The sequence below is a fragment of the Syngnathoides biaculeatus genome, chromosome 13 (genome assembly GCF_019802595.1).
Source record: "Syngnathoides biaculeatus isolate LvHL_M chromosome 13, ASM1980259v1, whole genome shotgun sequence".
Classification (NCBI taxonomy): domain Eukaryota; kingdom Metazoa; phylum Chordata; class Actinopteri; order Syngnathiformes; family Syngnathidae; genus Syngnathoides; species Syngnathoides biaculeatus.
Genome location: NC_084652.1, coordinates 29,091,176 through 29,115,316, shown reverse-complemented (window position 1 = coordinate 29,115,316; position 24,141 = coordinate 29,091,176). Strand labels below are relative to the sequence as shown.

Below are 24,141 nucleotides of genomic sequence, written 5' to 3'. Positions count from 1 at the left end.
ACTGCAGGGATGTTTGTTTCCTCCTCCCCCCCGAGCCAAGACTATTGGAGCGAGGCGCGTCCCGCCCGGAAACTCGGCGGGAATCCCAATGAAAAAAAAAAAAAAAGATGTCGCTGGATATTGACGTCATCGCGCGAGGGCCATGACCGCCATGGCATCTCACGCTAGCGAGCTTGAAATTGCAAAGAAGAATTTAACGGATGCGATCGGCGATAATGTGAAACAGTAAGTACATGCTTGTCACCTGACGATGCGAGAGTTTACTTTGGTCCATTGTGCACTCCTAACACGAAATGGCTTTACTTAGCTGTTTTGAAATTAGCAGGTGGCTAACTCACGCAGTTCAATGAACAAGCAAGCTTCTTCTTTTACTTTGTCTATTTGTGATCGTGGAATTGGTGCAAAATCTCATTCGATACATCACAGTGTTTGGCTGCGTGGAAGTGCCTCTTAATTGCCGTTATAAATGCATATACTGTTCTGCACCGGTAGAAGCAAAAGTGTTCACTCAGCGGTTAATAATTGTTAATAACACCTTACTTAATCTTTACAAACGGACCTTAGCATGCTGCGATCCAGTAATACATCAATAACATGCCGCTTTCTACACTAGTATCAGATCGTGTCTTTGAAAACATAACGTCGAGACTTATTTATTGATTGTTTTCATCCGTGCAGCTATTGGGCAAACCTGAAACTTTGGTTCAAGCAGAAGATCAGCAAGGAAGAGTTTGACGTTGAGGCACGACGTCTGTTGGCGCAGGAAAATGGTCGGTCCATTATTAATCAAATATGGTTCTGTATTGATTTCAGAGCGTCGCAGTTGTTTCCATTTACGCACTCCTTCCTTCCTTCCCTCCCTTTGTACAGTCCACGTTCACAACGACTTCCTCCTGGCCATTCTGACACGCTGCCAGATCATTGTCTCCACTCCTGGTCAGTTGAATACATTTCTTTGTCTGTGTCATGTCATCTCTGCGTATGTGCATAACATGTGCTGTAAATTCTCCATTTTACATATTTTTATTCTCTTCACACCCCTCGTTGAGGCCGGTCGTTCTTTTCGAACGAGTGCAGCAAAAAGCGAGATGGCTGTGTGAACACCGTAGTTTGTGTGACATCGTTTGTTTAGAAAACTGCAGTGAATACATTGAACAAATTGGATTTTTTTTTTTGCTTGTTTTCGAACAAAAATCAGCACTTGAACACAGTGCGAAAAAAAACGGAAATAATATAACGCGCGTGGCCCGACCAGCTGGCCCGTGATGTGCGTTGTTATTGTGAATTCCAACACCCCACGAAAAAAACCTGGAAATAACACAACACGCACGGCCCGACCAGATGACCCACGACGCGGTTTGTTATTGTGAATAAAGCAGCCTCCGTATTCAAACGAGTCCCGGTCGTTCCCTTTCCTGACTGTTTTTTTTTTCCCCATTGAAGCCTATTAACCCCCAATGATGGCTCCAAAGAAGTGGCACTAGATAAGTTCTTTGGGAAAAGAAAAGAACTTCCATAGGGCGAGTCACCCCCACCGAAGTCATTTGATACTGTAGTTTTGCACTGCTTTCGGTCCATTAGCTTTTCTGCATTTTTGTTTTGTTTCAAAGATTTCTTTAACTCGAGTTGCGGGTTAAGGTTTTTGTATGATACTTTTTGTAAAAAAAAAAAAAAAATATATATATATATATATATATTTTTTTTTTTCCCTCTCATTATTGCTTGTTTAAAGTTATTCTGCACTTTGGTTAATACAAAAAAAGTTTACAAGCCTGGACGCCGAGTCGCTACAGATAGGGCAATGCAGTCCCGGCCAAGCCTACTCTACTACTAAAGCATACGTTTTAAGCAAAAAATAAATATATTTCAGAAATTATTTTATTATATAAAGTATTTAAACTATACATGTGTTTCTACTATGCAGTTTATGATCAGGAAAAGCTAAAAAAAAAAATGCTTTAAAAAGTCACATTTTTTTCAGCTTGGAACGCATTATTTCTTTTTCCATTGATTGTAATGGGAAGTGTCGATTCGGTTTTCGAACAAATCACTTCTCGAACCGCCTTTCCGAACGGATTGCGGTCGAGAACTGAAGTTTTAGTGTGTTTGTGTCCTCCAGAGGGCGCCGGGCAGTTACAGTGGCAAGGTGGCTCTGCGTCAAAGCCGGGCAAACCCAAAGGAAAGAAGAAATGTTCCTCTCGACAGAAATTTGACGTACGTGCGCTTAGGCCGCATTTGCCAGTGGCGTGTTTTGAGTCCACGTGCGGTGAATGTTTGCGTTTTCCTGTGCTGTTCTCTCAGCACCGTTTCCAGCCTCAGAACCCCCTGAGCGGCGCGCAGCCGTTCAGCCCGCGGGAGGCGGCGGGCGAGGACGACGAGCTGCGACTGAGCGCCCACACTCTGCTGCTGCCCACGCGGGGCCAACTGGAGGCCCGCATGATGGTGACGGCCTTCGAGCTGGGCCTGGATAACGTCACAGAGGAGGCCGTCGGCGCGATGACCTGCGCGGTTGAGGTGAGTCGAAGACGGGCGCCAGGAGGAGATGTCGCGAGGGCCGCTTTAACGTGGCGCTGAAATAATTGGTGATAAATTCTCACGCTCATCAATTGGGCGGAAAATGACTGGATTCAGCTTCACTTTTTTTAATAGTCATTCCAGTTGAACAATTGGCTTCAACGGTTGGTGTTAGGTATTGGTAATTGCGAACTGTAAGAAATGACATTGTCGCAAGGGTCCAACTTTTCTCGACGCGCCTTTTGCCGTCCGTCATGTTGCGCTGTGACGTCCGAGTGCCGCCACGTGTGTTTACGCCGAGGATTCGGATGTTTTGCTTTGTTGCAGCACCATTTGAAAGACCTTCTGACCGCTGTGATTTCCCGAAGGAAAGCGTACCGCCTCCGGGACGGCCATTTCCCGTACGCCTTCGGCAGCGACGTGACGCCGCAGCCGTATCTGAAGAACAGCCTGGCTGCCTACCGCAGCGTCACCGAATGGTCGGAGCGACGAGCTTAAGCGTCCTTTTCTTGAAGGTTGCAGTTTGATTGATGTGTTTATTTCTCCACGTCAGCCCGCTTCCAAGCGCTTCCCTCCCTGCTGGCCCACCGCCGCAGATCTCCCCAGATGAGGCGGAGCAGCAAGCGGTCCACTTGTTGGCTTGTTCTGCCCACAGCCTCCACACGGCCCTGCCGCCTGTCACCATGTTTGACCTGCTGGAAGCCTTGCAGGTCAGACTTGTCATAAGATAAAGTAGCGTAAATTTATCAGCTCATGTTTGTACGCTGAGATTAGAATTGACTGTACGCGCAAGGGAAGCAAGAAGATGGCATTCGAAATCCAGATCGTGGCGCAAAAATCTGAGCGTATTGCACTGTTGTTGCGGCATTACCTGGTCACGTTTAGCGTGAAGTGTGACGTCAACGTACATCACCGGACATGGCAAAAATATTACCGTAATTCTCGGCCTACTGAGCACACCTGGTTATAAGCCTCACCCAGTGCATTTGTAAAGGAAATACCATTTGGTACATACATACGCCGCAGTTGTGTAAAAGCCGCAAGTGCCCACGTTGAAACACGAGATATTTACAAAGAAAGACTGTACACAAAGAGGCTAATGCTAACGCTAGTGCCACGCTAACAGGAAAAAAAAACATCAGTGAGACGCGGCAGTAACACGCTAGCGCCGCGCTAAAAGTCACTTCCTCGGCACTTATATTCCACCGCTCTCACTCTTACCTTTTCCGCTCGAGTGCCCCCTTGCGGCCGTAAAAAAAAAAAAAATAAATACAAAAACGCACAAATTAGCCGCATCCCCGCGTAAACTGCAGGGTTGAAAGCGTGTGAAAGAAGTCGCGGCTATTTAAAATCAGCCAAGACCTTGGCGAGGTTTTTTCGATGGTGGAGTAGCTTCCTTGCTATTGTAAATTTGTCTCGAGTTACCAATGAATTTGAGGCCTAACAGTGTTCCACAAGAGGTTGTGCTGCATTCTCAATCCGATTCGCTGGCACAGTAATATGTCGGCTTCAGGTCCACCACGGAGTGATGCCCTCCCACACCATGTACGCGCTCAACACGGAGCGCATCCTGTCGCGGCTCTGGCACCCCAGCCACGAAGAACTGGAACAGGACCGCGTGCACAGGCGGCGACTCGCCGCCAAAGATGGAGCGGCCGTCGGCTGAGGTCGACACGGGCCGCCCGCGTAACGAAGGAAGTCGTGCGGTGGACACGGGCGCCACGTGGTGCGTCTCGATGCTGGGCCGGATGCGACAACGTTGCACTTTGACTGCAAACACGCACAGAATCAATCGATGGATCAAGATGGAACGAAGCCGTTGAACGGCAGACTCGTGACCGACTGTCGGCTGGGCCTCTCCTTTATCATGCGTGCAGAAATGAAATAAGAATCTTGGAAATATGTGAACAATTCAAGGCCCCTCACGCGCCCCCGTTCAGATGTCAACGGTAATATCGGATGTTTTCCATTCCATCGGTTCGCCGCTAATCTGCGATCCTGCAGAATTTCTCCGCGGTTGCCTTCCCGTCCCCAAAAATGCTTGCCATGAGGCCATCCATAATTGCTTCTCCACGTCCGGTTCAAGAGAATTCTCATCACTTGGCTGTGATATTTTTTTTCCTATTTTTTGGGGGTGGCCATTTAGTTGGATGTCCAAGCCAGAGCCGCTTGTCCTCACAAGGGTCGCGTGAGCGCTGTGCTAGCTAACTTCGGCCGAAAGGCGGACTTCCGTTGACATATGTGTGTATTTTTTTTTTAATTTACGAGACTTCTCCTTTTTCTGAATTATAGAATTAACAGCACCAGATAAATTCTTCCACCGTCCCACGTCATATTTTCCCATTATTGGTCACACCCGCATGAATTGTTCCAAACAGTATTTTCGTTTTATTTCCGTAAGCCATAAAGTCAAATTCCAGCTGGTTACATTTCCACTTCTCGGACAAGTTCCTCAATTAACTTTGCTTTCGCTAAATTAATTTCCGCCCCCTTTTTTAAAGAGAGGAAAGTCAAGCTTTGCATTCTTCACGGAATCGTCGCTACCCCATGTAAGTGTTTCTCAAATGCGAATGAGGCTCTGTGGATGCTTCACCACACATTACTTACTGGTGTGCGTCCGACAGATGCCCACACGGTTGACAAATATGGATTTTTGGGGGGTATTTACGCTACACATATTACATTTCTGTCATCCAAACGCAGTTGGAAGCTCTTTCTAGGCGCTCTTTGATAAAGGCGGGCCTCGGACCTGGTACATCTTTACTCTACTCTACCATCTTTTTTTTTTTTTTTTGGCAGCCAGTTGCCGGAATTGAAAATGATTTCCTTCCAGAATTTGGTGGCAACTGTGAAGATATTTCCGAGGTTGGCCAGTGTTCCCTTTCAGGGTCGCGTGGGCCATTGAGCGCCCTCATGCGGCCTGGCGTAAAAATACAACCTCAGTGGAACTATTTTTAAAAGCCCCAAAATTCAAATACAAACCCTTCACACTGTATGTTCAAAGAATTTGTTTAGTTTTGTTTGTATCATGTTTTTCTTCAATGTATTATGGCTCTTTTTTTTTTGGTATTTAAAAAAAAATCTCAATTTGATGGTGATTTGAGATAAAAAAAAAAGTGTTAATCATGCACTGAAAAAAGTAACATTTTCAGTTTCTTAAAATGCAAATGTTTGGAATAATGTTAGTTCAGCCTATTTGAACCATCAGCAACACTTGTACATATTCAAAGAATTTAGTAAAAAAAAAAAAAATCTGAATCTGATACTCTACATTACTTGCACAATTCAAATATGGCAAACTGATGTAAATTTCTCTTTTTGATAACTTTGGTTTACCACGTTTTGATCATGTGCAAGTTACTGGTGTACATATTCCAATTATGTCAAATCAAAGGACTTTTTCTTTTTCCCCCTCCCCAGTGGCAGATTTCAAGGGCAATTCACACTGTGGAAATCGAAATGTATCAAGTAATTGAGTACGTGTACTTGAACACATTGTGAAGCATACTTTTTGGGTGTGATTTGTCCAGTTTGAGGACATGTACATAAATTGCAATTGTTGTGTAGTTCTTTGAAGACCTGCCACTCGAATGCAGTCCCGAAAGCGCAAAAGAGACCAGTTTCTGCTCTGTCATATCTATATTTTGATGGAAACGGCCCAGTGTGTGCATTCATGGGCAGCGTCAGTGCAGTTTTTAAATAGAAATTTCTTTTGTAAAGCTTTTTTTTGTCAATGTACAGTGTCAGTACATTATTTTTTAAATGTCTGGGGTTTTTTTTTTTTAGTTGTATGTTTGGGGAATAAATGTTTATTCCTAGCTCAATGTCAATTTAGATTTTTGTTGAAATGCTTGTTTTCCCTCCTAAAGCAAAGTGAGTTTTGCTTCACTTTTCTTCTTACAAATATAAAAATGGAAATCATCCCACTGCTCCAAATATGGGATTGTCTCCGCCCACGTCCGGCGCATAACGGGCGCATCTCGAGCCCGCGAGGAAACATTGACAGTTTTTTTTTTTTTTTTATTAATAAAGCACCAAAGCATCGTCGAGGTCAACATTTTATTTCGTCGTATGTACAATTGTGAAGTGCTCAAAAAACGGGCGTACAAATATTACTCCACGTCTGACCTGGATCCCAAAAATTGCATCGATGTGAGGATTAATGAAGAGACTTAAGTAAGGCGGGTTAAGTCGGTAAACGCGTCACACCTGAGTGCAGGAGAAGCTTCGACCTGGTTAGTGTTTCAACTGTACAAGTGCACGTCGTGTTATTATTCATTGACATCATGTCGGCGGGCGCTCCCACCTCAGTATTGGATGGAGTATAAAATTTAAAAAAAAAACAAACGAAAAACGAGTTAGGAAATACGTAAGGGCTGTGACGTCATGCTTCGTCCCGACTTCTGCGTCGTCGTATTCGTATCGTCATTGAAAAGTTGCAAGTGGAAAGTGCCTGAGCTGACGGGACGACCGCTTCGGGCCCGATTTGGTCCGCCCGTCCCCCCCCCCCCCCCCCTCCCGCGCGACTAGAAGGCCTGCAGCTGCTGCGTCAGGATGAGCTGGCAGCCGCTGTTGACGTGGTCCATGACCTTCTGCTTGAGCAGGGCCAGCTCGTCGCGCAGGACGTTGGCGGACGACACCAGCTCCGTGTGCTGGCTCTTCAGGCTCTTCACGCGGTCCTCCAGCCGGGAGATCCGCTCCAGCTTCCGCTTGCGGCACTTGGACGCGGCCACCCGGTTCCTCATGCGCTTCCTCTCCGCCTTGATCCGCTCCTGGTTTTCCATGTCGATGGGGGAGAGCGGCGGCGTCTCGCCGGGCATCTCCGGCACCGTCTGCGGCTCCTCTTTCAGGGAGCGGAGCCTGGAGCGCTCGACGCGGGCGGCGGGCGGGGGCGCCGGGTAACCGGCGGGCGGCTGCCTGTCGTCGGCGGACGCGGCGCCGCGGCGGAAGCCGGCCAGGTCGGTGTACTCCGGAGGTTCGGGGCGCACCGTGCAGCTGTAAGGGTTGTGGCCGGAGTCGGGCGCGGACGCCGACGCGGAGCCGGTGGTCTCGGGGGGGCCGGCGCTCATCTGGTGGTAGTGAAGCTCGGCCAGCGCCTTGGCGAAGCCCTCGGCGAAGCCCTCCTGCTCGTCGCTGATGTTCTTGGGGCAGACGAACTGGGTCGGGGTGGGGGTCGTCAGGCCCGTGCACGACTGGATGATCAGGCGCTCCAGCTCCGGGGAGGCCAGCTTGAGCAGGCCCACGTCGGGCGACGTCAGGATGTCCAGAGCCTTGGAGCCCAGTTGGGGCTTGAAGGTCCGGGCCTCGTTGAGGTTGAGCGTCAGGGACTGCTTGAGGGCTTTGGTGGTGTTCAAGCCGTAAAGCCTCGCCGCGTCGTGCTCGGGGTTGGACGCGTTCACGGAAACTGCGTCGTCGTAGAACGTCGCCTCCATTTTGCCGGACATGAAGTTTGCGTCGCTTTCGGAAAAGGCCTTCTCACCTCTCAACTAGTCCGGCTGCTCGCATAGGACTCGCCTTCGCTCGCCTTTTGTTCAAGTTCGGACGGTTTGACAACTTCGCGTCCCGACAAAACTTTGCCCCTCGCTCACCGCGCGATCAGCGGTTCGAGGGGAAAAAAAAAAAAGGCGTCGTTCTTCCCCACCACCAGTCACAAAATGTACGTACGAATATCCTTCGTTTCTGGATCCTCGTCTTGAAACTGGGGCGAAACAGTGCGTGATTTGGGAAACTACTTTCTTTCGATCGCGTCCAACGTGGAGACGAACTTTATCCACCTCGGAGCTGCAGCTCCCTGAAAATAACAATGATGTCATTTCTGAGGCTCGCGATTGGCTGAAGAGGATCCGTCGGGCGGGGCCTGGAGATTGACACGGCGGTTGCTCCGACAACGGTGCACGCCCCGCCCCTCCCACCCCCGCGCGGTGCTTGACGGGATTAGGTAATGCGGACGGTGGCGCGGTGGATTGTGGGATTCCGAATCGGAATCGTTTTCGCTACGTTTCGGCATATTTTGGATGCGGCTCGATCGTTACGCGAAAACCTTTTCATGAACCCAAACGGGCGAATAAATTCGCCTTTCTTTGGGTTTAATAAAGTTTGAAAAAAAATAAAAGCGTTCTCAGAGGCGATAAGTAAACTGTGAAGCTTCGTATTTTTTACTTTTGTTGTTGTTTTTCTCTATTTACGTCCTGCTTCATGGAGCATGGGTAGTGGTAGTCACCCCCCCCCCAAAAAAAAAAAAATATATATATATACATATATATTAGATTATAAGTATTAATCATGGACTGAAAAAAGTATCATTTTCAGTTGATTAAAATGCAACTGGTTGGAATTTTCTTGCTAAATAATGTTAGTTTAACCCATTTGAACCATCTGCAACATTTGTACATATTCATAATAATAATAACATATGTATATAATTTTTTTTAAAACATTACAAACATATTTCTTTCTTTATTTGTTTATTTATTTATTTTCTTTCTTGCAGACAGGACAGAGGAGCGGCTGATAAAGCGTCGGCCTCACAGTTCTGAGGTCCCGGGTTCAATCCCGGACTGTGTGGAGTTTGCATGTCCTCCCCGTGCCTGCGTGGGTTTTCTCCGAGAGGGCACTCCCGGTTTCCTCCCACACCCCAAAAACATGCAACATTAATTTGACACTCTAAATTGCCCCAAGGTGTGATTGTGAGCGTGGCTGTTTGTCTGTCACCACGTGGCCTGCGATTGGCTGCTGACCATTGCAGGGTGTGCCCCGCCTCCTGCCCAATGAAAGCTGCCATCGGCCCCAGCACTCCCCGCGACCTTTGTGAGGATAAGCGTCTAAGAAAATGGATGGGATCAATATTTTCCAGTATCCACACCTGTCACCCTCACCTAAATCCCAAATGGTTGTCCTCGGTCCATGCAGCCCTTTTCGACCAAATATTTTGTACTTTTGTTTTTCCATCTCCTTTTCAAAACAAGTTCATGAACAGCAAAGCTCGTTCGTGGTGGCCTGAGACTTTTGCACGGTCCGATATTTTGTTCAGCCTCATCCTTTCAGAGAGCTCCCGTGCAGAAGTTGTTCAGTGTGTTCGACGCAAAGCGACAATAACTTAGCCGCCAACAGACTGAAGGACAGAACAGTAACATTGTGGTGCAAATCGGAGGACAAAATTCCCATTTTTCATCTTTAAAGCAGGGGTGTTAAACTTGTTTTCATCACGAGGCAGATTTTAATCAGGGTTGGCCTCGGGGGGGAGGGGGCTCGCGCCGGTGAAACTGCATAAATGAGTAAGTGCTGGCGGCGCAATCTCGGTTTGGGGCTTGCAGTGGGAGAAAAAAAAAAGTATGTGAGCCTTTTGGAATTTATTACATTTTGGCATTAATTACTCATCGAACCGCGTCTGATCTTTGTCCGAATCTGAAGAAAAAACAGTACCACACAATTACAGTTATGATTTCTTCATCTTTTAAAAGCACAATATGTAAACATTCTCAGGGGGTGGAAGTGGACCCCCGGATTTAATAAACTGGTTGACCCTTGACCCCTTGGCATTAACAACCTCACGCAAATATTTACTGTAGTGGTGGATCGGATGTACACAACCGTCGGGAAGAATTTCGCTCCGTTCGGCTTTGCGCAGCTGTTGCAGTTCGGCGAGATTCCCGAGATGTCTCGTGTGAACTGCCGTCTCGAGGACGTGGCCCGACGTCTCAGCGGGATTGAGGTCAGGACTCCGGGACGCGGATTTTCCCCTTCCGTAGCCATTTTCCTCCTCATTTGAATTCTTGTCCACTTGCAACAAATATTTTCTTTAAATCTTCAACTGTCAGACAGATGGCCTCAAGTGCCTCTGCACAATTTCTCTGTAAACCCGTCCATCCGTTTTCTGAACTGCTTATCCTCACTACCTCCTGGCTTCTCTCTGGACACTCCAGATCCCTCCCACGTACCAAAAACATGCATTCATTGGAGACTCTAAATTGCTCTTGTGTGTGATTGTGAGTGCGACTGGTTGTTTGTTTGTACGTGCCCCGCGATTGGCTGGCAACCAGTGGAAGGCGCCCCCCCCCCCCCGCCTCCTGCCCGAAGATGGCTCCAGCACTCCTGCGATCCTTGTGAGGATAAGTGGTTCAGATAATGGATGGATAGATGTTCGGTAGCATCTCCCCGAAGAAAGGAGGAGGAAGAGCTGGTGACCAGAATTTTGCCCGATCTTGTCCTAGTTCGGACGGCGTGCAAGCCCTCAAAGGTGGGGAGGGTGGTCCTGACAATTCAGTTTTGATTTTGTCCTTTTTGTGGCAGCAGTAAACCAGACTGTGATAGAGATACACAGTCCAGATTCGATTGCCGCTGTCCCAGCAGCTCTTGTGGCAGGCCGTGCTTCCTCAGAACCCGCAAGGAGTACATCCTTTGCTAGGCTTTTTCGAGGATGGAGTTGATGTTTGTCTCCCACTTCAGGTCCTGCGAGAATGTAATTCCCAAACGCCTGACGGTCTCGACGGTTGGCACGAGACAGGTGGACAGCATGGTGAAGGATGCCTCCCGAAGTCCACAATCATCTCTACAGCCTTCAGCGCGTCCGGTTCCAGCTTGTGTCGGCCGCCTCTCTGCTTCCTGTCGATACACAAACTCCTCGCAGTCTCTGAAGAGGCCGAGGACTGTGGTGCCGTCTGCAAACTTCAAGAGTTTTACAAATGGGCGTGTTCAGGTGCAGGCGTTTGTGGAGAGCGAGAAGAGCAGCGGGGAGAGGACGTAACCTTGGTGCTCCCCAGCCTCACCTGCCCATCAGGATTTTGTAGTTCCACTGGGAGGTGGCAGGCAAAAGGTGAAGCTGGATTCTCCGCTTGGAGGAGTTTGACACCCCTTTTCTTTTTCGGAAATGAGGAAAGTAGACGGATGCAACTTTTAGCAATCTGAATGCGTGTGCTACAAAAAGAAATCGTGGCAGTTGTTCTTGCTTCGGCTCCACCTGAAGAGCCCCAGAAAAGAAAGGCCGAGTCACTTCCGATGGAAGCTGCATTTGTACCACGCTTTGAGACGTGACTTGCGTGCGATGGCTTCCGCGTTTTGTCTACGTTTACGTCTGTAAAGCCCAAGAATCGGCCGCGTCATATTACATAAATGCCGCTGCATTTTATTGTTCTCACTTTAACAGAAGTCAGGGGGGAGGGGGGATCGTTGCAGAGTTTCACGGGCCACATAAAATGAGGTGAGGGGCCAGACCTAGCTCAGGGGCCTCTATTTGAACACATTGATAATGGCCGCCTAAATGCTCTTTCTTGCTGTGTATCGTGGCTCCATTTCAAACCATCATTTTTCAAACACGTCTCCCGTTTGTGTGGGTCCGGCCCACCGACGAGTAGCAGCAGTGTTTTGTGTTCTCGCTCAGCCCCCCCCCGCCGCAGCAGTATTCAGAAGATACCATTGTGTGCCCAACCCCCCCAACCTTACCCCCCTCCCACTCCCCACGCCAGCTGCTTCCAACTGCACAGAGTTCTTCAATCTCGAGCAAAGACGGAGCGACAGGCCTAAAAGTCAGGCGGCGACACAGTCCGAGGTCCACTGAAACAGAATCAGGGCCCGCTATGCGGTGTGCACAAAATGTATTTGTTGATGTATCATCTGAGCAACGTAAGGAATACTTCTCAAGAACTTGAGCGAGATGGCACCAATCAAGTAGTGAGGCAGACAGATGACATTTCAAACCGTGGCCGACGAGCGTCGGGCCGCTCGCTTGATTTGTGTTTTCACGCGCTCGCTCGCAGACGCCGCCGCCGTTGCTTCCTTTTAACGCTAAGAAAAGAACACAATGGAGTCGAGACGGGAAGTCGTGAAGAACTCCTGAGAGGAAAGGTTCTTCGTCGCTCGGCTTCATATTCAGGGGTTGCTTTTGTATTCGCGCTTGGCGGCAGGCGGTGAATAAATTCTCTTATTTTTATGATTTTCTTTGCGACTCTCAATTGAAGTTCAACATTGAGGAAGATATGACCATAACATGCAGACACTTTCAAGTACAGAACATAGACACGAGTAGAGCAAATTTGAAATAATTTCAATTTTAATCCGTCAAGATATTGAGGGGGAGTTGACGGTTTTAATATTAGATTTGTGCGTCATTTGATATATTCAATCAAATTACCATCGCCTGCGACTGGCTGACCACCGGTCGAGGGTGCGCCCCCGCCTCTCGCCCCAAATCAGTGTACAGAATATCTATTTCAAATATACAATTATTTGTGAAATCATGCAGACGGCAACATACTGTACATAATTCTAGCGAGAGGAATAAGGTGGCTCGTGAAAATGTGGGACATTTTTGCGTGGCGTGAAATTAATTGCTTTTGAACTGTTGACTAGTTAAGAGTTAAAATATTAAAATGAAAAATTTCATAGTTGATTCCAAGTTAACTTGTGTATATATAACACTCCACTGTGTCTTGGTGTCATTTATTCTCAGCGTCATTTTGCCGCTTTTTTGCGGTATTGAAAATATAATTGGTATATATTTGGGTATTGTTATTTTTTTCTTTACTATGTCTTTTATTTGTAAGGGATTTATATTCTATTGTATTGTATTTTCTTGTCTTTTGAACATATATGGACAGCAACAATCCAATTTGACTTCACCCCGTTTTTCACTCTCGTATTTGTGGAAATGTGTGACGCGGAAATCGGAACGAATCCCCGTATGGAAAAAAGGCACTCTGGTGGCTTTTGTCCTCTTTCTCGACCCGTCCCCAAAGAGGCTGCCTGGCTCAAAGTACGTCAAACAATTGTTCGTCTCTTCTGTCCTCGGCCAAAAGGCGAAAACTTTCGCTTCGTTCACGGGGTGAGTCCAGAAATGCTGACGGAATATCACCCGAAACGTGATAACTTTAACTCGCAACCTTTGGAAAACCAAAGAAAACTCAAGTAGTGGTCACGTGTGCGCACCAATGCTTTGGCAGGTTTCGAACGCGACTCGCGGCGCCGTCGCCCAACATGGCCGAAGTGTACTACGTGGGCGTGGACGTGGGCACCGCCAGCGTCCGGGCCGCCCTGGTGACCCGAGACGGCCACCTGAAGAGCGCCGCCCAGGAGCCCATCGGCATCTGGGAGCCTCGCGCCGACCATTACGTGCAGTCGTCTCGCGAGATCTGGCACAAATGCTGCGCCGTCGTCAAGGCAGGTGGACCCCTCACCCCCGCTCATCCCCACAAGGGCCCCTCCAATGAGCCCTTTTCTGCCTGGAACTGTTCCGCTTTTGCCAGGAAGTGACGCGGGGAGTGAACAAGAGCCAGGTGAGAGGGATCGGTTTTGACGCGACCTGCTCCCTTGTGGTTTTGGACCGACACTTCCAGCCCGTAGCGGTCGATCAGGACGGTAAAGTCGACGCCGTTTGCATTGCGTATTGAAAGTTGTTACAAGGCATCGTGAAGATTCATATTTCACGTCATCACCGGCTACGGGTCGGTTTCCGATGACGTCACCGCAGTCCTTCGACCAATCGGATAAATTAACGATCGAAAAAAATTCCACGCTTCACCTGTCACTTGTGTTCCCTGACCTCGATGACAACACAAGATGGCAGGATGGGAAACGTACCCATAATTGCTGATAATTGAATAGTTTCCCGTGTGCAGGCGGCTCCGGGTGAGTTCTGCTTGTCAAGCTTTGGTTTAGCCTCGGACCCAACAATCAGATGACGGAAAAATGCTGACGTTAATGTGAAATTTCCACTCAGTAGTTGGTCAACAAAGTCGCAAAGTACGTCAGTCCATTCGTTCCACGGGGGCGGGGTCGCGGCACACGGCCACACGCGGAGGCTGAAATCTGATTGGAGAAAAATCAAAAATCAAACAACAACAGTGAAACGCAACACATTGAATTGGAGACACCAGACCGTTGGGAGTGAGCGCGCCCGATTGTGTGAACGGAAGTCGTAAATGCAGACCGGAAGAGAAAACCTGGCCGCGCCGATTTTGTAGTGTCAAAGCGGCGAGATGGCCGTCACGCCGGCCCTTTCCCGTCCCCCCAGGAAACCGGCAGAGGAACGTGGTGATGTGGATGGACCACCGCGCCGCCGAGCAGGCCGCCCGCATCACCGCCGCGGGCCACGGCGTCCTGAGTCGGCTGGGCGGGGCCATGTCGCCCGAGATGCAGCCGCCGAAGCTCCTCTGGCTCAAAGAGGTGCGACCGTTCCGTTCGTGTTCCGCGTTCGTCGGGCTTTCCTCGCGCGTCCTTCCCGATTTCAAGGGGGCAGCTGGTCTCTTTGCGCTCTTGGTGCAGAATCTCGGGGAAAGCCGCTGGAACAAAGCTGCTCACTTTTTTGACCTCCCAGACTTCCTCTCGTGGAAGGCCACCGGATCTTTGACCAGGTTCGTTTTCCGCTCGCGTCCTCGGGCGCAATTCTGGTTTTACGGCAGCAAAGTCGACCGCGGAATCAAAAAGACCAAAATACATTTACAACTTCATATGATAAGACAGTTCTGAGGTCCCGGGTTCGATCCCGGACCCACCTGTGTGGAGTTTGCATGTCCTCCCCGTGCCTGCGGGGCTTTTCTCCGGGTGCGCACGCCGCTTCCCTCCCACATCCCAAAAACACGCAACATAAATTGCCCCTAGGTGTGATCGCGAGTGCGATTTTTGTTTCTCTCGATGCGCCCTGCGATTGGCCGGCGACCACTTCGGTGTGTACCCCGCCTCCTGCCCGTTGACAGCTGGGATAGGCTCCAGCACACCCTGCGCGACCCTTGTGAGGATAAGCAGCAAAGAAAATGGATGGATGGATGGATGGATGGACGGACTCTAAATTGCCGCGTCGGCGTGATTGCGAGTGCGATTTTCCTTTGTCTCGATCAAACCTGCGATTAGCTGGTGGTCAGTCCAGGGTGAACCCCGCCTCCTGCCCGTTGACAGGCGGGATAGGCTCCAGCACTCCCCGCAACCCTCGTGAGGATAAGCGGCTAAGAAAATGGACGGACGGACTCTAAATTGCCCGTCGGTGTGATCGTGAGTGCGATTCTCGTTTGTCTCGATGTGCCCTGCGATTGGCTGGCGGCCAGTCCAGGGTGTATCCTGCCTCCTGCCCGTTGACAACTGGGATAGGCTCCAGGACTCCCCGCGACCCTGGTGAGGATAAGCAGCGAAAAAAAAGGATGGATGGATGGATTCTAAATTGCCCTGTCAGCATGATTGCGAGTGCGATTTTCCTTTGTCTCGATCAAACCTGCGATTGGCTGGTGGTCAGTCCAGGGTGAACCCCGCCTCCTGCCCGTTGACAGGCGGGATAGGCTCCAGCACTCCCCGCAACCCTCGTGAGGATAAGCGGCTAAGAAAATGGACGGACGGACTCTAAATTGCCCGTCGGTGTGATCGTGAGTGCGATTCTCGTTTGTCTCGATGTGCCCTGCGATTGGCTGGCGGCCAGTCCAGGGTGTATCCCGCCTCCTGCCCGTTGACAACTGGGATAGGCTCCAGGACTCCCCGCGACCCTGGTGAGGATAAGCAGCGAAAAAAAAGGATGGATGGATGGATTCTAAATTGCCCTGTCAGCATGATTGCGAGTGTGATTTTCCTTTGTCTCGATCAAACCTGCGATTGGCTGGTGGTCAGTCCAGGGTGAACCCCGCCTCCTGCCCGTTGACAGCTGGGATAAGCTCCAGCACTCCCCGCAACCCTCGTGAGGATAAGCGGCTAAGAAAATGGATGGATGGACTCTAAATTGCCCGTCGGTGTGATCGTGAGTGCGATTCTCGTTTGTCTCGATGTGCCCTGCGATTGGCTGGCGGCCAGTCCAGGGTGAACCCCGCCTCCTGCCCGTTGACGGCTGGGATAAGCTCCAGCACTCCCCGCAACCCTCGTGAGGATAAGCGGCTAAGAAAATGGATGGATGGACTCTAAATTGCCCGTCGGTGTGATCGTGAGTGCGATTCTCGTTTGTCTCGATGTGCCCCGCGATTGGCTGGCGGCCAGTCCAGGGTGAACCCCGCCTCCTGCCCGTTGACAGGCGGGATAGGCTCCAGCGCTCCCCGCGCGACCCTTGTGAGGATAAGCGGCTGCGAAAATGGTTGGATGGGTGATCAGACTTCACATTATCAATTGAGGTTTTTCATACTGATGTGACTGATTGTGAACATGTCGCGCTGCATGTCGCAAACGTGTGTGAGGAAAATGAAATCCATTTTTCCAAAACACGGGACACAATACATAAATGTCAAATTCTGTGTGGCGGTCGTGGTCGTCGGAAGCCGGACCGCGGAAGGTTTCGTGACGTTCATGACGACGCATTTTTCTCCTGGCTTGACTTTTTGTGGACTCTTTCTTAGATCCCTTTGCACTCTGGTTTGCAAATGGACGTACTGCCCCCCGCAGGGGTGGGATGCCACTTTTTGGACGGCAATCGGCCTGGAGGACCTGGCGGAAAACAACTTTGCCAAAATAGGTCCGGTCCGCCGTAAAAGCGGCGCAGCCGTTCAACCGAGACGTTCACGTGGACTTGCTTTCCCTTCCAGGCAACGCGACGTGTCCTCCGGGGAGTCCCGTCGGGGACGGCCTGACCCGGGAGGCGGCGGCCGATTTGGGTTTGGACGTGGGAACCGCGGTCGGGGCCTCGCTCATCGACGCGCACGCCGGAGGCCTCGGTACGGCGAGCAAAACCCATTCGCGGTTTCTGCGACATCCGCGCCTCGGGTAGACGAGAACGCTCTGACAGTCCTCGAAATATTGATCACGAAATTTCGTCCGCTCTTTAAACTTCTCCTGAAGTGGCCGTCCGACCTCCGCCCGCGACCTTGGCTAATCTCAGTCAGAGGTTAAAATACTCGAAAGAGGACGCGGTGGACACTCCACAGTGGGAAAAAACGCCCGCTTGCCCTCGTTTCAAAGCGCTTGAGCGAGCATCCGTGACGTTTGCGGCGCTGGTGAATTCCACGCGCAAACGATGATGCGGCACGGTGGATCACCTGCTAAAGCGTTGGCCTCACAGTTCTGAGGTCCCGGGTTCAATCCCAGACCTGCCTGTGTGGACTTTCTCCGGGTGGCCACTCCGCTTTCCTCCCACATCCCCAAAATTGGACACTCTAAATTGCCCATAGGTGTGATTGTGAGCGCGACCGTTTGTCTCCATGTGGCCCGCGATTGGCTTGCGACCGGTTCAGGGTGTGCCCCGCCTCCTGCCCGTTGACAGCTTGGATAGGCTCCGCGCTCCCGTGGCCCTCATGAGGATAAGCGGCATTGAAAATGGATGATGCCAAGAGTTTTTTTTTTTTTTGGTGGTATTTTTCTGAGTCAGGACTTTTGTTCCCCCAGGTGTGATCGGAGCAGACGTAAAAGGCTTCCGGCTGCCGTGCGAGGGCCACCCGATCACGTCACGCATGGCGATGATCTGCGGGACGTCGTCCTGTCACATGGCCGTGAGTCACAGGCCACGTTTTGCCATTAAAAGTAAAAAAAAAAAAAAGTAAAGTTCTTCTCCAAAACCGACGACCTTTTTGACGGATAACAGCCGGCAAGAATTCAAGTTTTCGCATCAGTCATTCCGCCGTTATTAATCAAATTACACGGAAACGATGCGTGTAAACGTCAGCTGATTCATTCTGATTTATTATTATTATTATTATTATTATTTTTTTTTTTTTTTTAATTTTTTTTAACCTAGTTCTACTCGTAAAGCTTCAGTATTTATTCCTGTCCGGTATTTTTTTTTTTTTTTTTTTTTTTTTTTTTTGCGTCGGATGTGCCACATGCGAGCGCACGCTATGTATTAATTTCCTCCCCCAAATGTTTTCTCGGCCTCGGACCAGATGAGCGAGCGGCCGCTGTTTGTGCCGGGCGTGTGGGGTCCCTGCTTGTCCGCCATGGTCCCGGACTTGTGGCTCAACGAGGGAGGCCAGAGTGCCACGGGCCGTCTGGTCAGTGAGTTCTGCCGCGTACGTGAGCGCTCCGAAGCCGAGACCGGATCCCAGCTGACGTATTCGTGAGCTAGACCAGGGGTGCCAGACTTGTTTTTTTTCCCGGGCGGTTTCTCTCCGGATCACCACGCTTACGTGATTACAAGGGGAATAGTTTGTAACTGTTGTTCAAGTTACTGCACTGTAAAAAAGGGCTTTGGCGAGGAAAAAGACAATTAGAAATATTTATTTCATCTGACAGTATCAATTGTGGCGGCCACGAAAAACAATCTGGTGGGCCGGATTGGGGCCCCGGGCCGTGAGTTTGACACCTGTGTGGAAAAAACCGGTTGAACTCAATTTTACACTCATAAATGTCGTGATGCAAACATACCAACGTCCTATGACGCAAAGGACTCACCCATCTCGCTAATGTTCTTCATTTTGGTTCCTCATTCGAAGGAAAATCAGTTTCAATGTTTTTGTGCTTTCCAAGGTTGCGCCAGCAAATTATCCACGGAAAACTTCTGAAGGGATTTTTCACAACACCGGTTACGTTTTATTTCATATTTTAGTGGAGTTCAAGGCTATCCTTGAATCAGTGTCCGGTGTTGTTGTTTGCCATCAAAGTCACCTCAAGATGACCCGAGAACAGTTCCAGGCAGTCCGTGTAGAAAAGATCAAAAGTCATATTGTACGTGGTCCAATATATAATTCATGTCCGCAGTCACTGGGCCCAAAATGGAATTAAATGAGCTTCACAAAATATGACAAGCAAACCTCCTTCAATTGAAAGCCGAGCACAAAATCCTCCGAGCATGACGACGGTGACCCGAAGGTCGTCTTGCGCTGCCGCGACGTCGTCCGTGACCTTTGCGTGTAACGCTGCGTCTCCTTCCCGCAGATGGACCACGTGGTGAAAGGCCACGCCGCCTTTGCGCAGCTGCGCGAAGAGGCGAGCCGCAGGTTAGCCGGCGCGAAGCCGTCAAACGCGGCTCTCGTCCTCCGTGAACCGACGACTTCGCGTCGATTTTGCAAATAGGGCAGCGCTCATCCATGCCTTTTCCGTGTGGACAGCCAATTTCGAGTTTGGGGGACTTAATGGACCTTTCCGACCTGTCAATGGCTCGCGCAATAATAGCCAATCAGATAGCTGCATTGTCTTGACACGCCCCTGCCGCCATGTTGTCCCACAAGCCATGCTAGTTGTCGGTAGCGCGCGCTTGGAAAAGTTCACGTTACGAAGGAAACGGTTCCTCAGATGCGCTTGGGAAGGTGCAATTCTGATGAAAGATATGTGGCCCACTCGATTCATTTTCCAAAGCTGAAAACACATTTGACGACGTGTCTACGATGAATTAAGGCTCGCGGAAGCGCGCACGGACAGCTAAATGTGGACAATATCAACAAACACAAGGCTGTACGTTCGACACATTTAGCAAAAAAAAACACACCGCAATATTATCTGGAATACGCGATAGAGAATCGGCTTCGAACCTGTTCTGTTCAGTCGGCATTTTGGAAGCCTGTGGGACGTGGCAACTGGGGGGCGGAGCTTAAGCTCACGGTCGGGAAGGTCCGTAGAACAGGGCAGGGGAAGTAAGTGTTAAATAAAAAAATGGTGCCATTTATCCTGCTGAAACTTAGTGGCTACGAGACACAATATCGACTCACTCTAATGAAATATCGAAGTACCTGAGAATTATTATTTTTTTAACCCCGCCCCTCCGTTCCCAGATGTCCCGACACCGCAGAGGACGGCATCTACGGCTACCTGAACGAGCACCTACGCCAAATGTCTTCGTCGCGTTCGGCTGTTGACTCGCTGGCCTCCGGTCTTCACGTGTGGCCGGACTTCCACGGGAACCGGTCCCCGCTGGCCGACCCCACCCTGAAGGGCATGGTGAGTCCAACCCAAACGGGTCACAATCGCGTCCTGCCTTTAAATATCGTGAAATGCCCGCGAGTTGTCCCACAGACGGCGTGGATTGTATTTCCTCCCGCTTGTGGAGCCGGTTCTGCTAGTCAGCGGCGTTCCGCTCCGTGTACGTGGCGCGTGAAGCAAATGCAGCCCTGATCCACCGTTTGGACCCCTTTGCCAATCAAGTACTGCATCCATTAGCCAACGCTAATCTGTGGATCCAACAAAACTCTGCCCAACTCTGCTTTCGTTCTGACTTTCAGTCAACGTCGTCGGGTGAGAATGTGACAAATGAATGCAAAAATATCCCGTGTGACGCAAACTTCAACCAAACAGACACAGAATTTGACCCGTGAGTCTTGCGATTCTGATCCTTTGACCCTGGCATTGATTACAGCACGGCCTCGGTTCTCGAACGTCCCCGTTCTTGAACAAATCGGCTTTTGAACGAAAATTTTGAGATTTTTTTTTTTTTTTTTTGCTTTTGTTTTCGGACGAAAATCGGTACTCGAACTCTCCCAACGAAACCCGGAAATAACAGAACGTGCGCAGCCAAACCAGCTGACCCACCCACGACGCGGTTTGTCGCGAATTGCCACCTTGCCGAAAAAACACGGAAATAAAAGAACACGACCGTCTGACCCACCCACGACATGCTTTCTTATTGTGAATTCGAACAAACCCCTGAAAGAAGCACGGAAAGGACACAACGCGCGTGGTGCTTGGTGGTTAGGCTTGGAACCCATTATTTCTTTTTCCATTCGCTGTCATGGGAAACATCGATTTGGTTTTCCAACAAATCACTTCTCGCACCGCCTTCTAGAACGGATTGTGGTCGAGAACCGAGGGGGGGGGATATAAAATGTATCACGCAGTAGTCCGGAAGAGGTTGTGTTTGACCTTTTGACTGTTTTTTTGTGTGTTGTTTTTTTTTTTTAATATGCAAAGATGCGATGACAATTTTGCAGGTGGTGGGACTTTCTCTTTCCCAAAGTCTGGACGACTTGGCTTTGCTGTACTTGGCCACCGTGCAAGCCCTGGCGGTCAGTGCAACTGCGTGAAATGACTTTTCCCGACGAAGGAAGGATCGTACTCGCGTATCCTCGTCTGATTTCAGCTGGGAACTCTTCATATACTGGAGGCCATGAAAGAAGCCGGCCACGACATCCGAACCGTCTTCTTGTGCGGAGGGCTGAGCAAGAACAGCCTTTTTGTGCAGATTCACGCCAACGCGACCGGTGCGAAAAGTGCAAACGAGCCAACGTGACAAACGCTAGTCGTGCGCTTGGGACCGTGCAATTTGCATCACGACTTCAACGAACGCACAGCGCTTCCAAATAACAGCGATGCCTCGCTTCTCGACCACAATCCGTTCCAGAAAACGGTTTCAGAAGTGATTTGTTCGAAAACCAAATCGATGTTCCCCGTTACAATGAATGGAAAAAGAAATAATGTGTTCCAAGCCTAAAAAAATTGGGCTTTTTAAAGCATTTTTTTTTTTTTTTTTTAGCTTTTCCTGATAATATATTGGATAGTAGAAATACACGTCCAGTTTAAATACTTTATACGATAAAATAATGTAAGAACTGTATTTATTTTTTTGCTTAAAATGCATGCCTTAGTAGATGAGTACACTAGGCTGGGAGTGCATAGCCGGAAAAAAAAAATCTCGATATTTTCGTTTGAAAACGGGGACGTTCGAGAGCCGAGCCTTTTTACTGTATTGCAGTAGCGATGCCAATCATCTTATTTTGCCGTCGTCTCCGTCGGCAACTCGGCCGTCCGATTCGTTGTCGGAGTCGTCAATGTCGAGGTCGGCGATTTGCGCAATTTGCTTTTCCGAGTTGCGTATGGCGTTTGCAGCAGATAATCGCGGACTCGGCCTCAATGTTCCAAGATGTTTGCAGGGGGGAGTGGACCTGAAGAGGAAATTCTCTTCAGATCTATTAGAAAATAATAACTTTTCTGTTTCATATTGTCGGAAAATGAAAAAGTTTTCTTGTGAAAAGCGAGCAAAGCAATTTGGTGTCTTGCAGGCTTGCCGGTTGTGTTGCCGCAGCAGGCCGAGGCTGTCCTGGTGGGGGCGGCGGTTCTCGGGGCTTGTGCGGCCCAGGACTCAAAAACTATACAGGTGCAACGCACACACACACACACACACAAAACGCACGACGAGTCCATGCTGCTTAACTATTTTTCCAAATTTCATTGATTATTTCACATTTCTATTGGTGGTGGTGTGCACATCGCACTTAAAACTGATGATGAAAATGATAATTACAGTATGATTATCCAGTCTGCATTCTCTACGCAATATTTAGTGTTCAAAGCTCATTTATTCGTCGCATCAATATATATATTCAAAATTCACGAGGTCTTTCTCCTCTTATCACCGGAGAATACAAACAAATTTAATAGTCTTGAATGAATACTGCTGTGACAATCAATACACCACCATTTTGTACAATTCAGTAATCTTTCATTATGTACATTTGACATCTTTTTCAAAAAAAAAAACGTTTTCCTCATTGGTGTCGTTGGCTTGTGTGTCCAATTCCTTCTGATTTTGCCATCTGCGTATCATCGAGTCACCGCTTGCGTCTCCTGCTTGATTGTTACAACAGTAACAAAAAAAAATGTGATGATGTATTTGCACACTCCAATATTTCATTTAGTTTGACTGCCGGTGTGCTGAATAATCTTTTGCTCTCATAACGGCAGAGAAGGAACGGTGAGCCATCATTGTTTGGATTGGGTGAGGTGGAATGGCGGCTCAGCTGGAAAGCGTTGCCTCACACTTTTGAGGACCCGGGTTCAAATCCCGGCCCCGCCCGTGTGGAGTTTACATCTTCTCTGCGTAGTTTTTCTCCGGGTGGGCACTCCGTTTTCCTCCCACATCCCAAAAACATTAATCGGACACTAAATTGCCCCTAGGTGTGATTGTGAGTGCGGCCGTTGGTCTCTGTGTGCCCTGCGATTGGCTGGTGACCGGTTCAGGGTGTGCCCCGCCTCCCGCCTGTTGACAGCTGAGATGGGCTCCGGCACTCCCCGTGACCCTTGTGCGGATAAGCGGCTAAGAAAATAGATAGACGGATGCATGTTTGGACGAGGCCGTATCTGTCGAGGCCGCCTCGCCGAGACAGTTGTTGGCCGCATCCGAACCGGCGGAGCCCAGTTCGTTCTCCGACCGGGTCACGCTCGGCCTGGAAGCGCGCAACGTGATTTAGCCAAGGTTTGTTTTATACGCTGATTATGATTTTTTTCAGGAAGCGATGGCGAAAATGGCGAAAGTGGGAAAAGTCATTGAGCCTGATTGCAGCCTGCACAGGTGAGCGGAAACGTTGACGTCGTCGTGTCGATCGTCGCAATTACGTATTGATATTGATAAAGTTGTTCTCATTATTCATAAATTCCAAAAAGGCTGTGATACGTACAACGTGCCGTCAGCGATTCAACGGCAATGTCATGTCAACCCTAAATGGGAGCGATACACGTTAATAGATTCAATCAAAACTCTTTTGCAGCTTTTACCAAAGAAAGTACAAAGTGTTCCGGCGCCTTGTTGACCACCAGAGGGAGTACCAGAACCTCATGAACACTTTAGGGACAGAGTGTCAATCACCATAACGACGAGCTGACAGGGGGGGGCGTCGCCAGGGATTTGGAACCCTGTGGGGGGGGGGGGGGCGGGCTCAATCACATTGGCAGCGCTGCAAGTTGAAAAGACTTTTCTCCGGTCCGTTTGGGTCACGGGCCCGTGGAACCGTCCTGCTCTTCCTCGACTACTTCTGCTGTCATTTTGCACATTGGTGACGATGGCGCAATGTTCCGCTTTGCCAATAAAATCCAGTT

The 24,141-nt window shown here is 49.4% G+C and overlaps 3 protein-coding genes across 9 annotated transcripts; 2 read left to right on the top strand and 1 right to left on the bottom strand.

Moving 5' to 3' along the window:
• The first annotated feature begins 8 nt into the window (after positions 1-8).
• Positions 9-6,332, top strand: tada1 (transcriptional adaptor 1). The gene is made up of 8 exons (XM_061838441.1): positions 9-225; positions 679-770; positions 871-936; positions 2,120-2,214; positions 2,302-2,514; positions 2,842-2,993; positions 3,068-3,224; positions 4,028-6,332. Exons 1-8 carry the CDS (start codon positions 143-145, stop codon positions 4,178-4,180), a joined length of 1,011 nt encoding a protein of 336 aa, XP_061694425.1. The 5' UTR covers positions 9-142; the 3' UTR covers positions 4,181-6,332.
• A 227-nt stretch (positions 6,333-6,559) lies between these two features.
• Positions 6,560-8,348, bottom strand: LOC133510484 (transcription factor Jun-like). The gene has a single exon (XM_061838442.1). The coding sequence runs from the start codon at positions 7,956-7,958 to the stop codon at positions 7,041-7,043; it is 918 nt and encodes a 305-aa protein (XP_061694426.1). The 5' UTR covers positions 7,959-8,348; the 3' UTR covers positions 6,560-7,040.
• Positions 8,349-12,010: 3,662 nt separating this feature from the next.
• On the top strand, positions 12,011-24,141 carry fggy (FGGY carbohydrate kinase domain containing). 7 transcript variants are annotated; one of them, XM_061838436.1, is made up of 17 exons: positions 12,011-13,330; positions 13,449-13,669; positions 13,756-13,781; positions 14,519-14,670; positions 14,770-14,858; positions 16,809-16,924; positions 16,995-17,123; positions 17,791-17,894; positions 18,285-18,410; positions 19,276-19,337; positions 20,109-20,274; positions 21,261-21,335; positions 21,410-21,530; positions 22,329-22,423; positions 23,011-23,161; positions 23,556-23,617; positions 23,814-23,951. In XM_061838436.1, exons 1-16 carry the CDS (start codon positions 13,157-13,159, stop codon positions 23,594-23,596), a joined length of 1,848 nt encoding a protein of 615 aa, XP_061694420.1. In that variant the 5' UTR covers positions 12,011-13,156; the 3' UTR covers positions 23,597-23,617; positions 23,814-23,951. The 7 variants fall into 7 exon arrangements, with proteins under 7 accessions (XP_061694420.1, XP_061694417.1, XP_061694413.1 ...); XM_061838429.1 differs by having other exon boundaries at positions 12,019-13,330; positions 13,756-13,863; XM_061838430.1 differs by having other exon boundaries at positions 12,031-13,330; positions 13,756-13,863; positions 18,285-18,392.